Below are 15,150 nucleotides of genomic sequence, written 5' to 3' on the forward strand. Positions count from 1 at the left end.
CAGTTCATGACACCTTTAAGATTTTACCTATGGATTCCTTTATTTTAGAGTCCATATTGTTCTCAGTCTGAAACCGGTGAGTGTTTTAGTTTTGAGGAATGGATTTGAAGACGTTAACAGTCCCTCTTCATAAAGTCAAGCTTCACTCTGATTTAGTGGCTGGTGAAGTGATAGTAGGGTGGCGCCCTGCTTTGTTGATCGAAGGTATTCATCTCATTTTAGGAAATAAACTAGCAGGTGACCAGGTGTGGGCTAATGTACCAACTTCTCCGTTGCTTGCATCAGTTGCTATCTGTTGAAGATATCCAAGTTTCCTGGTCTTCGCTTCTGAGATTTTCAACACTGTCAAGGTCTGAGCAATCCTTTACTCATGTCAGCCCGTAACGCTGGGTGTCTTTCAGACAAACTTCAAAAAAGGTGCTTTAAATCTCTTGACAAAATTAAAATACGTTAATTACATTTGTATGTATTTGAAGTAAAATATATAGATTATACTAAATGTTAATTTGCTTATTTTGCAAAAATGGAAGCAATCAGTCTTCAGGAAAGGGTCTAGCCAAAACAATAAACAAAGGGTTGCCTGATTTTTGTAAGGATAACTGAATGATCTATACAGATAAAAGAAACAAACAACATAGGCTTTCCTCCACTTCCTGACTAACCAAAACCAGGGAAAAACAAGAACAAAAAGAAAAAGTGGCACCCTTTCCTTACAGCTTCACATAACATACAATACATTTTAACAATGTAACGAAAAGAAAGAAATTACTACCTTATATCTGAGAGAATACTGCACTGTTTTCAAACTAGAGCACACACAACACCCACACAAGGTGTGCAAAATGACATTTTTCAAGCAGACACAATTCTGGTGCAGGGGAGAAGTGAACCTCTCTGCAGCAGTGTTCACTCTGCTCTCTTATAGCAGTAGCTCTGCAGCACACTCCTTACAAGCATCAGGTGTACTGCAAGGCAAGCAGAGTGAGGGAAAGAGAGAGAGGACACATTATATGGCCTCAGGACGCGTAACAACATGCAAACAAGAAACTATGCTTGTAACCACAGGCAGAGCTGTCGTTGCAACCTCACAAGTTTGCGATGCTGTTTGTGAATGTTCAATGGAACAATATGGTTTTGGGAAACACCGACTGGTTAAACTATGTTAATAACTTGCAACCATAGTTGGCCAACAATGCGTTTGGGAAACGCACCCCTGGTTAGTAGCGGACTACGGCACAGTTCTAAATGTGAAGCAGATTGATGTTTTAATCTTTAAACAAAAATATTTTTTTCCTTCTGTTGAAAGTCCAAACATAAACTTAAGATACAAAAAGGTTATACATTCGTAGTGACATTAATCCATATGAATGAAACGGTTTAATCGTAGCCTTCTGAAGAGATACCATCGCCGGCATCACTTTAGTGTGAGAAACACATCACTACTACAACTTTTGCCTCAAACTCTTAATTTACTGCAATAGTTAGTAAAATAATTTACTCTCACAATGGTAATGAGCTTTATTGCTGAGTATAGCCTACTTGGACATACAATACAAGGAATTTGTCTTTGTGATAGAATCTGCCAATACACAGGAACATTGACATATCAACATACCTCTTCTGCTTATCTGGTCACTCCCACTGCTTATGCTTCCTGTAGATCCAGGTGAATAGAAGTCAGTGAACTTGCCCGGCAGGTATGCTGTGAGTCTGTAGTCTGGCTACAATGGAATTGGAATGTCATTTACTAGCTTGTCTGCGGTCTTAAAGGAAGGCCTTTAATGAGCATCTGTCCTTCAGGCCTCTAGTCCAGAAGAAAATGCAGGTAGGTGCATTTTGGAATTGCTTTGTTGAGAAGTCGGTCTGCCAGGCCATTTACATTAAACTCTTGGCATTCTTTGACTTTCAAATACTTAATCTAAGTGCAAGAGAATTCTAGCTCTGTTCATTCGGATCTTATCTATTATCATAACCAAAACACTGATATAAAAGCATTCTAGAGGAGGAAAGGTTTATTGTCTGAGAACAGCGAACAGTATTCTGGGACTACCAATCATATAAGTTAAAATGTAATGCCGTAGTAATGTTTATTTCCATGTGTGAGGAAGAATTAGAATGTAATGATGATCCATGTTCCTGCCATGGGATATCTCAGACAAGCGTAGGATGCTACTTTGAAGTGATAAGCGTTTAATCATTTTTTTAAAGTTATCAATAATATTTGGATTTATTGTATTAACAAGGCTAGGTTATTCATATTTTTAGTTACCTTCAAATTTACAACACAATTTGTAAAGTTTCACAGTAATTTTCAGGGGCTATGTACATACACACATACAGATATTTACATTTAGTTAAGTCCTTAAATATACATAGTGCAGTGACGCGTTTGTCTTCCTCTAGAGAAGTCTTATGCAAATGTATTTGTTCATATGACTGCAGATCCTACAATATCCAAAGAGCTTTTATTAGGGCTGTCAATCGATTAAAGCATTTTATCTAATTAATTACATACTAATATTTACATTATTTAATCTAAATTATTGCCTACATAGTTTTTGCTATGAAAGTATTTTAAATATTTAAATTCAAATGAATCAATGAATAATCAGCATTAGTGGCATTCAAGTTCAAAAACTTGTATTATTATTTTCACCATTCAGATATTGGCCATAACAATCAACAATATGACTTAATATGCTGAAGAAATAAATTCAAAAGTGCTTCTGTAATTATAAACAGGACCGAAGCAAATGCAATGCAAAAAGCAATGTTTATTGAACAGATACTCACGCGTAATGAAAGATCTTTGGACAAACACTTCTGCAAGAAGGCAGTGGAGTGAGAACACAGACAGCAGGAGAGCGTGACGCAGGGACTGAGATGGGAATCCTAAAGACAGCGTGATGGTGAAGGTGAGTCTGTGGTGAGATCGACGACGAAGAATCCAGAGTCCAGTACACAGGAAACTTGAGGAACAGGCAACAGGCACGTGACACGGGAGACTCAAGCAGCAATCTGACAACACGGAGAGGGCGAGAAAGCATAAAGTAGGCTGGTAATGATGACATGCAGCTGCTGCTAATCAGGACAATGAGCGACCACGCCATCCAGAACAAACAACGTAACAAGACACATCCACACAGCGTACACCTACACCACACACGAGACTAGAATGAGACGGCGGATTTACCAATCGTGACAGTACCCTCTCCCCTAGGAACGCCTCCTGGAGTTCCCAGGCGACCCTACCTGCCGATGGTAATCATCGATAAGGGAGTGATCCAGGATGTTTTGAGCAGGCACCCAACTCCTTTCCTTTGGACCGTAACCTTTCCAATCCACCAAATACTGGAATCTGAGTCCCCTCCGTCTCGAGTCCAGAATATGTACCGAATAAGTAGGTTTCCTATCTACGAGTCACGGCAGTGGGGGAACCGGGGCAGCCGGATTAAGATGTGAATGAAACACAGGCTTGATTTTAGAAAAATGAAAGGTGGAATGAATTCTCCTGTACACAGGAGGAAGGTTAAGGTGGACTGTCACCGGACTAATGATCTTGGTGACAGTGAATGGGCCAATACATTTAGGGGCAAGCTTAGAAACAGAGCAGAGAGGAATGTTCTTGGTAGAAAGGCACACCTTTTGACCAATGACGTACACGGGTGGCTTAGAGCGATGGCGATCGGCTTTAGCCTTGGTGCGCACCCCCACCTAGAGTCTTGTGGGCTCTAGTCTACGTACAGTGACACCTCAGTACAAAGGCGTGAGTGGAGGAGACCGCAACTTCGGATTCCAGGCTTGGAAAAATTGGTGGTTGATACCCTGAACTACACTTAAACGGAGAAAGGCCCGTAGATGACACTGGTAACGAGTTATGAGCGTACTCAACCATAGGAAGTTGTTGGCTCCAGGAAGAAGGGTTCTTGGAAACCAGACATCGCAACACCCTCTCTAGATCCTGGTTGGCTCGCTCTGACTGACCATTGCTCTGGGGATGATAACCCAAAGACAGACTTACTGTAGCTCCTAATAATTTACAAAACTGTCCAAAATTTGGACACAAACTGAGGACCCCTGTCAGAAACGACGTCCATCGGGAGGCCATGTAACCGAAAGACATGATCAATTACAGTAACCGCTGTCTTCTTGGATGAAGGTTATTAAGGCAAGGGAATGAACTGTGCCGCCTTCGAGAACCGGTCCACAACAGTTAAAACAACCGCCATACCCTTAGAGGGTGGGGAGGGCGGTGACAAAATCTAGCGCAATGTGGGACCAGGGTCTCGAAGGGACTGACAGCGGTTGGAGTAACATATCCGGAGGTCGTTTAGACGTCTTACCAACTGCACAAACCGAGCAAGCCAAAACAAAATCATGGATATCACAAGCCATTAATGGCCACCAAAACCGTTGCTTTACTAAGTGCCTAGTGTGACTTATTCCTGGATGACATGCCACGTTGGAGCAATGACCCGATCGGATAACGTCAGACCGTAACCCCCCCGGAACAAACAAACGATTGGGTGGGCAACCGGGGGGAGGCGTTACCTCTTCCAAGACCGTCTTGACCCTTGAGTCGACCTCCCATACGAGTGTGGAGATAACTACCTTCTCCAGTAAAATACACTCGGGAGTAACCAGGCGTTCGGATGGATAAAAAATTTTAGATAATGAATCGGGTTTGATTTTCTTGGAACCCGGGCGGTGCGAGAGAGTAAAGTCAAAATGTCCGAAAAAAAGGGCCCACCGAGTCTTTTGGCAGACCTAGTATATTCTCGGTTCTTGTGATCGGTCCAGACGATAAAAGGTACCCCCTACCCCTCTAACCAATAGCAAAACTTGTCTCTTGACTCTTGTCATCTGAGGAAGTGCGCTAGGAGAGAACTGCACCTCTGACTCGTCGACCTCCACCACAAACTGTTGTGTGGGATCAGGAGCGACTAAGATGGGAGCCGAAACAGGTTGGAGAATACAGCCTCAGCTGTATCCGACAACCTGAACGTCGTTCTGGGGGAGGTCAAGGCAGTCAGAGGTGCGGCTAGTTGGCTGAAGTTGCGAATGAAATGCAGATAGAAGTTGGCGAAACCCAGAAACCTCTGTAGGGCCTTCTGGACTTGGCCAATCTATCATAATCTGAACTTTTTTTAGGGTCCATGCGCATTCCTTTAAAAGAGACAATGTAATCTAGGAAGGAAACAGACTGTGCATGAAAATCGCATTGCTCCGCCTTGACAAAAAGCCCATTCTGTAACAACCTCTGAAGCACTCGTCTAACGTGTTGAATGTGTTCCTGGAGAGACGAAGAAAAAAATCAATATGTCAGTCAGGTAAACATATATGAACTGGTCAACCATGTCTCTCAACACGTCATTGACGAGTGCCTGGAAAACCGCTGGGGAGTTGTAAAGGCCGAAAGGCATAACCAAGTATTCAAAATGGGTCTGGTGGAAGAAATGCTCTCTTGGCAATATTATGCTCCACAAAATCCTTGAACAATGTTGCACTTGCTGCTTCCATAGTTGGTCAGATCGTTCTGTTATGATAAAGAGGACGGAAGCAAATGCAATGCAAGAAGCAATGTTTATTTATACAAAATGACTTCAGTGCCGTTCTTTGTCCTTTTCTCAGAGAAAAGCTTAACTCCAAGTCTTCCAGAGTCGCGGTCAGAGCTGATTCGAAAGACCGCCCGGCAAAAGTTAGGCGATTACAGCTCAGAAGGGTATTGAGAGTTGCTAGACGACACTTGCGGGCAGATTAAATTTGCTGCCGCTAGGATGCGTCTAGATTTCTAGGCTAGTCGAGAACAACTCCGGGTCAAAATTAAATGCAGAATGGATTAATCTGCCTTATTTTTAAATAAGGCAGATTAATCCATTCCCTAATTTAATTATTAATTATTTAATTTTTTCTCAGATTAATTGAAATCAGCGCGTTATATTGACAGCCCTATATTTTATATACAGATATTTACATTTAGTTAAGTTCTGAAGTATTACATAATTATACATTATGTGTGTGTTTCTCAGAAGACAAAGTAAGTTTTTACTTTTTAATTGAGATATTTCAGGACTTAACTAAATGTAAATATCTTTTGTATGAAATATAGCTTATGCAGTGTACTAATACATTTGACCTACCTGATTTATGATTCAGGTAGTCAGAAATAGCCTTTAGTTAAATATGACTGTTGTTTTTATTTATTATCCAAGATATTTTTATTTCTTGTACCTATTTTGTGGTACTTTTAATTCATTTTCTATGTAAAGCACTTTAAATGACCATTGTGTATGAAATGTGCTATAAATAAACTTGCTTTGCCTAAAAAAAGCAAACAATAAAAACAATATTTTGCAGGGTGTATGTTTATGCTATCCAAAAAATCCAGTTCCTCAGGCTACGTAAACACTTTTGCTAAATGTTAATTACTAAATATTTTGTTGTTTTAGGTACGCCAACCCATTCATTTATGAAACTGATCCAGAGAACGTCAGGATGACGGATAGTGGTGAAGAGCAGCAAATATTAAGGATTCTTTCATGGAATGTAAACGGTTTCAACCGCAAAAGAAATGAGGTTCTTCGTCATTTAAGTCTTCTAAAGGCTGATATAGTCTTTCTCCAAGAAACTCATGTGGGTCCAGATAGAATCTACTCAACTGGGAGCGTCAAAATTCAAGATTTAGAATGCGATTACAACATGGCGGCATTCACTGTATTCAAAGGAAATTCACGAGGAGTGGCTGTACTCTTCAAAAAGAACCTTGGATGTGGTGGTTTCAGTGTCAAAGGCGACTTAAAGGGAAGATTCATAATAATCTCATGTCAAATTTGGGGGCATGATTTTGTATTTATCAATGTCTATAACTCAAATGAGGAAAAAATTAGGTTTGCGGAGTTCACTCAAATTGTGACCCACATCCCTCCGTCGGCATATCTGGTGGTCGGTGGGGATTTTAACACAGTCATGGACGCCGACCTGGACAAAACATCAAATTTGCGAAACAGGAGTCACCGAAAGTCTTTCGATGCTCTCCAGAGTTTTTTGGAAACCTTAAGCTTAGTGGATGTCTGGCGTTGTCTTTTCCCAGAGGTTAAAAGCTTTACATATTTTGATGGGAAAGGTCAGTCGAGACTAGACTACTTCTTTTTGCAAAGCTCCAATTTATCAAGTGTAACTGCTTGTAAGATTCACGAAAGACCAAAGTACTCAGAAAAAGAAGAGTACATTTCTGATCACGCCCCATTGTCCATTCAAATTCAGACATGTGGACCAAAATGGCAGTTTGACTCTTGTCTCCTTGAAGATAAAGCATGCATGGAACATCTCTCAAGCACAATAAAGAAAATGTCACAAATAAATACCAGAAAGAAAGAATACCTGTGGCCAGGAGTGAAGGTCAGGCTTATATGTGAGGCAATAGTTTTGCAAAGACGCCTAAAACTGTCAAGATGTTCAGATGCGATTGAACTTCCTCGAGAGGTTGAACCCATGGACCAAGGAGGTCAGAAATTTTCTTTGGATGCTAATTTCTGCCATAAAACATTTAAAAAGATAAATGTGACTTTTTATCTCACAATTGTGTTTTCACCTCACAATTCGGACTTTTTTTTATTATCAAGATATAAAAAGATATAAACTCACAATTGTAAGAAAAAAAGTCAGAACTGAGATATATAAACTCATAAATATATTGCAATTCTGACATAACTCGTAATTGCAACTTTATATCACGCAGTTCTGGAAAAAAAAGTACTTTTTATTTATTTATTCTGTAGCGGAAACAAACTTCCATACTTTTCCCTCTCGTTTTGGATGTAAACATTTTTAATAATTGTTTTAACATACATTTCTTTTTTAGGGTGTCCAGGTTCGGAATCATCCATTGAGGTTCTTCAAACGCCAAATACTTCATCCCAGAGTCTTCTGAACTTCTTGAATCATTTACACCAAACGGGCAGATTTGATGACATAAAATCCACCCTGATTACCGTTCTAACTGAACCAGTTTCGAGAAAAGAGATTCTGGTTGCTGTACTGTCCTTGCCTCAGTCTGAAAGTCCAACAGAAGATGGACTGACCGTTCATTTCTATAAGCATTATGGTTGTAAAATTACTGACCTCCTACAAGCATTTTTCAATCAAATATTTGACCTCAAGCCAATTAAAAATGCAGTTTTTGAATCGCTTAGCCAAGACAAATACGATCACACCTACAGCTATGATATTCAATATCACTGCAGTCCGATGGCAATAATTAATGTGGACCATAAAATTCTGGCTTTGATTCTGGCAGCGAGGTTGAATGGCGTTATTAAACATATTTTAAATCCAGGTCAAAGCAAACAACATACTTCTGTTCAACACTGCATCAGGGATCAAACCCCAGCGCTGATTATTTCTCTGAAATTAGATCCAGAAGCACTGAAGTGGCCTTATCTGTTTAATAGCTTAAAGTCTGTGAATCTACCAGATAGATTTACCTCCGTGTTGAAGCTGTTGTTGATGACAGATCACCGATCACATGGTCTCAGGGTGGGATGTCCACTGACTCCTTTACTAATAAGCATCTGCCTTCTTCCTCTGGTCAACTCCATTAACTGCGAAAACGGGTCTTTGGGACCTGAAGTCCAAGGAGAAACCCTAAAGTCAGTCATTAACGAAGACACAGCCCTTGTGTTTCTTTCTAATTCTAACGAGGCTTTGGAACGTTTTGAAAAGATGCTCATCGATTTTATTGAGACATCAGGCTTCATCATAGATGAACAATGCTCTGAGGTATACAAAGCAGGTTCTTCGGGCCTCAGTTTAAGCAAAGACAAACTGAAGTTTTTTAAGAGAGTGGACGATGGATGTTGTGGTGTTGTACAAGAGAAAATGTTTGTTGACCCATCATAATGAGCAACATACCTGTATTGTGTAAAAAAGCTTGCATTGAATTCAGCTCAGGTTCTTTTGTTTGTGCCTCGTTAAATATAAATATAGAGCTTTTTTACTCAAGATGCCTTCAAATGAGTGAGTAAAGGTGACCATAACCGATATCCATCACATATGAAGATAACTAAGTTGGCTCTCTGGTCCTAAGAGCTAGATCAGTCTAATTTGAATGGAAAAAGTGACACTACCTCTTATCCAACTACCAGTCGATCAAATTATTCTTAAACAGTTTTAAGTTTATGCAACTTGCCCATTTTCCTGTTTGTTCATCTGATGTAAAGCATATTGCTGAAGGTCGCAGAATCTCTGGCCGCATCTGAAAATCGCGTACTTCCTTACTATAGAGTGGTCGAAAAACAGGATAAGTATATATAACAATGTTCAAATTCACAGTACTCATAAAAGAGTAGGCAAAAAAGTAACCGGATGACCTACTTCTTCTGGCGAGATTCTGAAGTGTGCATACGGTTGACAATTCACTATCCCACAACACCACGGGAGGCGATTTGTGAATGGCAGTGAAGCGACTTAACTGATGCTGGTAGGTCACGTGATAAGTGCAACTAATAAAATGTGAATGTATTATGTTCAGATTATATGCACTCTTCAGACATTCATACTAAATAGAACATACTTTGTTAACGATCATAAGGCACTTATTCAGGTACCTTCTCAAGAGAGTATGCGATTTCAGACGCAGCCTCTGTTCCAATGATTTCAAGTAAGCTTTTATACTCTACCCATTTACCTTTATCAGGTGGCTGCGGGCATTTACTTCACTCCCATTGAGTCATTTTCTGTGTCCGAATGCTGACTTGTTTCCTCGTTTGCGCACGAAGATAAAAAAAAAAAAATCCATCAGATGAAGGTATCTCTGGAGACAGGAAGTGAAGCTAATATTGGATTTGGCTTCCTACCATGGAATGTATCCTCCCAAGGCAGCATTTTTAAGCTTTCGGACGCAGCCACTGAGAGTTCATCAACGGAAGCCCAAAATGTTTCATCGTCATGTGACTCATGCAGACTTCAGAGATTTCTGACAATTAGTAGGCTAGTCAATACAATATTTGTACAATAGACCGACATGTATGTAGTATGACTATGTTGTAACAGGAATGTTGTTTTTACACTTTGATAAGCTAAAGTTACCTTGGGTGAAGAAGTTTTTTTAACTATTTAAAAAAAATTAAACTTGTTAGTCAAGCGAAATCACGTCATGCTCATTGTGGTTTCATTATTCAAGTAACTGGGGGCCTAATTCATCTTAATGACTAATTTGATTTTATTGCATTCAGATAGGACAGAAGAATCAGCACAATGAGTCAGACTAGCAGCATGATGCGAAGTGTGTTGTCTTAGAAAATCCATTGTAAACAAGTGAAATGTGAATATATACATATATATTATAAATAAAATATTCTAATATAAAACAAAACATCTATTTTATACGCATAAAATAAATAGCATATTTACTTTGTCTTTTGCTATGCATTGATTTACAGCAATGGATTTATAAATACATTTCTATTAAACTGAATAGCATGTCAAGCATTTAGTCTGTCCTTTCCTCCATGTTGTCCTTTTATATTCTTCACCATGGTTTGCTTCTGAGAAAGGCATGCAAATGCATGGCTTTCCCATTGAGAGGAGGAAGAAATGGTTGGTTAAAATTAGCAGTAACAATCAAAATAAGGTAAAAACTTATAAGTGTATTTGCACTTTTTCACAAAGACCACACCATTGGGAAAGGCTTGCAAAACCCAGCTGAGACTCATTGTCTAATTTCAAGAAGTCTTCTGGCTCCACTGAATATGGTTCTTACACTGAAAGAGAGATAGATTAAAAAAAGACAGAAGAAATGGGTAGACACAAATATGTTTATATATATATATATATATATATATATATATATATATATATATATATATATATATATATATATATATATATATATATATATATATATATATGATATTGTCCAGTTGTTCCTGTTCCCCCAGTTTCCTTGTTTATAAATACTTCCTGTTTAGTTTTGTTTCTGTTTTCGATTTGTGAGTTCCATGGCTACTACGTTGTGATACATATGTTTAGAAATGGCCTTGAGGTATTTCTTGTGGAACTTCATTAGTTGTCAGGTTTTTGCTGATGATGTTTAACAACATCCATTACTGATTTTTACCAAGTTTCCTCATGTTATTGGTTGTCTTTTTAACACTAAAAAGTGTTTCTAATTACTGTGCATTCAACCACTATGGGATATGGACAGTATGTAGACAAAAAGCTTTCACGATCACAGCTATAGTGTTACAGGTGGCACAGGTATAAGTATGAACTCTTACTAATTCAGCAGGGATATGATATTATTTTTCAATATTTAAAACTGCAGCCAATATATTTTGCCTCTTTGTCGCCCTTTCTGTTTGAAACCTGCAATTGCAGTAATTTGTGGAATTATCATTTTTATGTGGGCTGTGCATCAATGGCTCCTCAGTGCAGATGAATCTAATGTTTTGAGGAGTTTGTGTGGCGGTCAGTGATTCACTGCACCAGTGTGGATACTGTACTTCAGAATCACAGATTCTACATCTGGGAAAATGTAATCTGAACAAGTAAGTAACATGTCAGCCACTTTTGTTATGACCAACTGCTCCTCCAGCACCCAGCTAACATCACTGATTCTCCACCCTCCAGCCAACATCACTGATTCTCCATCCTCCAGCCAACATCACTGATTCTCCACCCTCCAGCTAACATCACTGATTCTCCACCCTCCAGCTAACATCACTGATTCTCCATCCTCCAGCCAACATCACTGATTCTCCATCCTCCAGCTAACATCACTGATTCTCCATCCTCCAGCTAACATCACTGATTCTCCACCCTCCAGCCAACATCACTGATTCTCCACCCTCCAGCAAACATCACTGATTCTCCACCCTCCAGCTAACATCACTGATTCTCCACCCTCCAGCAAACATCACTGATTCTCCACCCTCCAGCAAACATCACTGATTCTCCACCCTCCAGCTAACATCACTGATTCTCCACCCTCCAGCTAACATCACTGATTCTCCATCCTCCAGCCAACATCACTGATTCTCCACCCTCCAGCTAACATCACTGATTCTCCACCCTCCAGCCAACATCACTGATTCTCCACCCTCCAACAAACATCACTGATTCTCCATCCTCCAGCACCCAGCTAACATCACTGATTCTCCACCCTCAAGCTAACATCACTGATTCTCCACCCTCCAGCCAACATCACTGATTCTCCATCCTCCAGCTAACATCACTGATTCTCCACCCTCCAGCTAACATCACTGATTCTCCATCCTCCAGCTAACATCACTGATTCTCCATCCTCCAGCTAACATCACTGATTCTGCACCCTCCAGCTAACATCACTGATTCTCCATCCTCCAGCTAACATCACTGATTCTGCACCCTCCAGCTAACATCACTGATTCTCCATCCTCCAGCTAACATCACTGATTCTCCACCCTCCAGCTAACATCACTGATTCTCCACCCTCCAGCCAACATCACTGATTCTCCACCCTCCAGCCAACATCACTGATTCTCCATCCTCCAGCTAACATCACTGATTCTCCACCCTCCAGCTAACATCACTGATTCTCCATCCTCCAGCTAACATCACTGATTCTCCACCCTCCAGCCAACATCACTGATTCTCCACCCTCCAGCCAACATCACTGATTCTCTATCCTCCAGCTAACATCACTGATTCTCCACCCTCCAGCTAACATCACTGATTCTCCATCCTCCAGCTAACATCACTGATTCTCCACCCTCCAGCCAACATCACTGATTCTCCACCCTCCAGCCAACATCACTGATTCTCTATCCTCCAGCTAACATCACTGGTTCTCCACCCTCCAGCTAACATCACTGATTCTCCATCCTCCAGCTAACATCACTGATTCTCCATCCTCCAGCTAACATCACTGATTCTCCATCCTCCAGGTAACATCACTGATTCTCCACCCTCCAGCTAACATCACTGATTCTCCATCCTCCAGCTAACATCACTGATTCTCCATCCTCCCGCTAACATCACTGATTCTCCATCCTCCAGCTAACATCACTGATTCTCCATCCTCCAGCTAACATCACTGATTCTTCACCCTCCAGCTAACATCACTGATTCTCCATCCTCCAGCTAACATCACTGATTCTCCACCCTCCAGCACCCAGCAAACATCACTGATTCTCCACCCTCCAGCCAACATCACTGATTCTCCACCCTCCAGCTAACATCACTGATTCTCCATCCTCCAGCTAACATCACTGATTCTCCATCCTCCAGCTAACATCACTGATTCTCCACCCTCCAGCTAACATCACTGATTCTCCACCCTCCAGCTAACATCACTGATTCTCCACCCTCCAGCTAACATCACTGATTCTCCATCCTCCAGCTAACATCACTGATTCCCCACCCTCCAGCTAACATCACTAATTCTCCATCCTCCAGCTAACATCACTGATTCTCCACCCTTCAGCACACAGCTAACATCACTGATTCTCCACCCTCCAGCTAACATCACTGATTCTCCATCCTCCAGCTAACATCACTGATTCTCCACCCTCCAGCTAACATCACTGATTCTCCACCCTCCAGCTAACATCACTGATTCTCCACCCTCCAGCTAACATCACTGATTCTCCATCCTCCAGCTATCACCGATTCTCTATCCTCCAGCACCCAGCTAACATCACTGATTCTCCATCCTCCAGCTAACATCACTGATTCCCCACCGTCCAGCTAACATCACTGATTCTCCACCCTCCAACACCCAGCTAACATCACTGATTCTCCATCCTCCAGCTAACATCACTGATTCTCCATCCTTCAGCTAACATCACTGATTCTCCACCCTCCAGCTAACATCACTGATTCTCCATCCTCCAGCTAACATCACTGATTCTCCATCCTCCACCTAACATCACTGATTCTCCATCCTCCAGCTAACATCACTGATTCTCCACCCTCCAGCTAACATCACTAATTCTACATCCTCCAGCTAACATCACTGATTCTCCACCCTCCAGCTAACATCACTGATTCTCCACCCTCCAGCTAACATCACTGATTCTCCACCCTCCAGCTAACATCACTGATTCTCCACCCTCCAGCACCCAGCTAACATCACTGATTCTCCATCCTCCAGCTAACATCACTGATTCTCCACCCTCCAGCTAACATCACTGATTCTCCACCCTCCAGCTAACATCACTGATTCTCCATCCTCCAGCTAACATCACTGATTCTCCACCCTCCAGCTAACATCACTGATTCTCCACCCTCCAGGTAACATCACTGATTCTCCAACCTCCAGCTAACATCACTGATTCTCCACCCTCCAGCTAACATCACAGATTCTCCACCCTCCAGCTAACATCACTGATTCTCCATCCTCCAGCTAACATAACTGATTCTCCACCCTCCAGCTAACATCACTAATTCTCCATCCTCCAGCTAACATCACTGATTCTCCACCCTCCAGCACACAGCTAACATCACTGATTCTCCACCCTCCAGCTAACATCACTGATTCTCCATCCTCCAGCTAACATAACTGATTCTCCATCCTCCAGCTAACATCACTGATTCTCCATCCTCCAGCTAACATCACTGATTCTCCATCCTCCAGCTAACATCACTGATTCTCCACCCTCCAGCTAACATCACTGATTCTCCATCCTCCAGCTAACATAACTGATTCTCCACCCTCCAGCTAACATCACTGATTCTCCACCCTCCAGCTAACATCACTGATCGTCCACCCTCCAGTTAACATCACTGATTCTCCATCCTCCACCTAACATCACTAATTCTCCACCCTCCAGCTAACATCACTGATTCTCCACCCTCCAGCTAACATCACTGATTCTCCATCCTCCACCTAACATCACTGATTCTCCACCCTCCAGCTAACATCACTGATTGTCCACCCTCCAGCTAACATCACTGATTCTCCATCCTCCACCTAACATCACTGATTCTCCACCCTCCAGCTAACATCACTGATTCTCCACCCTCCAGCTAACATCACTGATTCTCCATCCTCCACCTAACATCACTGATTCTCCAATCCTCCAGCACCCAGGTAACATCACTGATTCTCCACCCTCCAGCTAACATCACTGATTCTCCACCCTCCAGCTAACATCACCGATTCTCCACCCT

General features: G+C 41.4%; 1 protein-coding gene across 1 annotated transcript; it reads left to right on the top strand.

Moving 5' to 3' along the window:
• The first annotated feature begins 1,702 nt into the window (after positions 1–1,702).
• On the top strand, positions 1,703–10,245 carry LOC137085102 (LINE-1 retrotransposable element ORF2 protein). Its single transcript, XM_067451661.1, has 3 exons — positions 1,703–1,825; positions 6,450–7,504; positions 7,862–10,245. The coding sequence occupies exons 2-3, from the start codon at positions 6,496–6,498 to the stop codon at positions 8,896–8,898; spliced, it is 2,046 nt and encodes a 681-aa protein (XP_067307762.1). The 5' UTR covers positions 1,703–1,825; positions 6,450–6,495; the 3' UTR covers positions 8,899–10,245.
• Positions 10,246–15,150: the final 4,905 nt, after the last annotated feature.

The sequence above is a fragment of the Pseudorasbora parva genome, chromosome 8, assembly GCF_024679245.1.
Source record: "Pseudorasbora parva isolate DD20220531a chromosome 8, ASM2467924v1, whole genome shotgun sequence".
NCBI classification, from domain to species: Eukaryota; Metazoa; Chordata; class Actinopteri; order Cypriniformes; family Gobionidae; genus Pseudorasbora; species Pseudorasbora parva.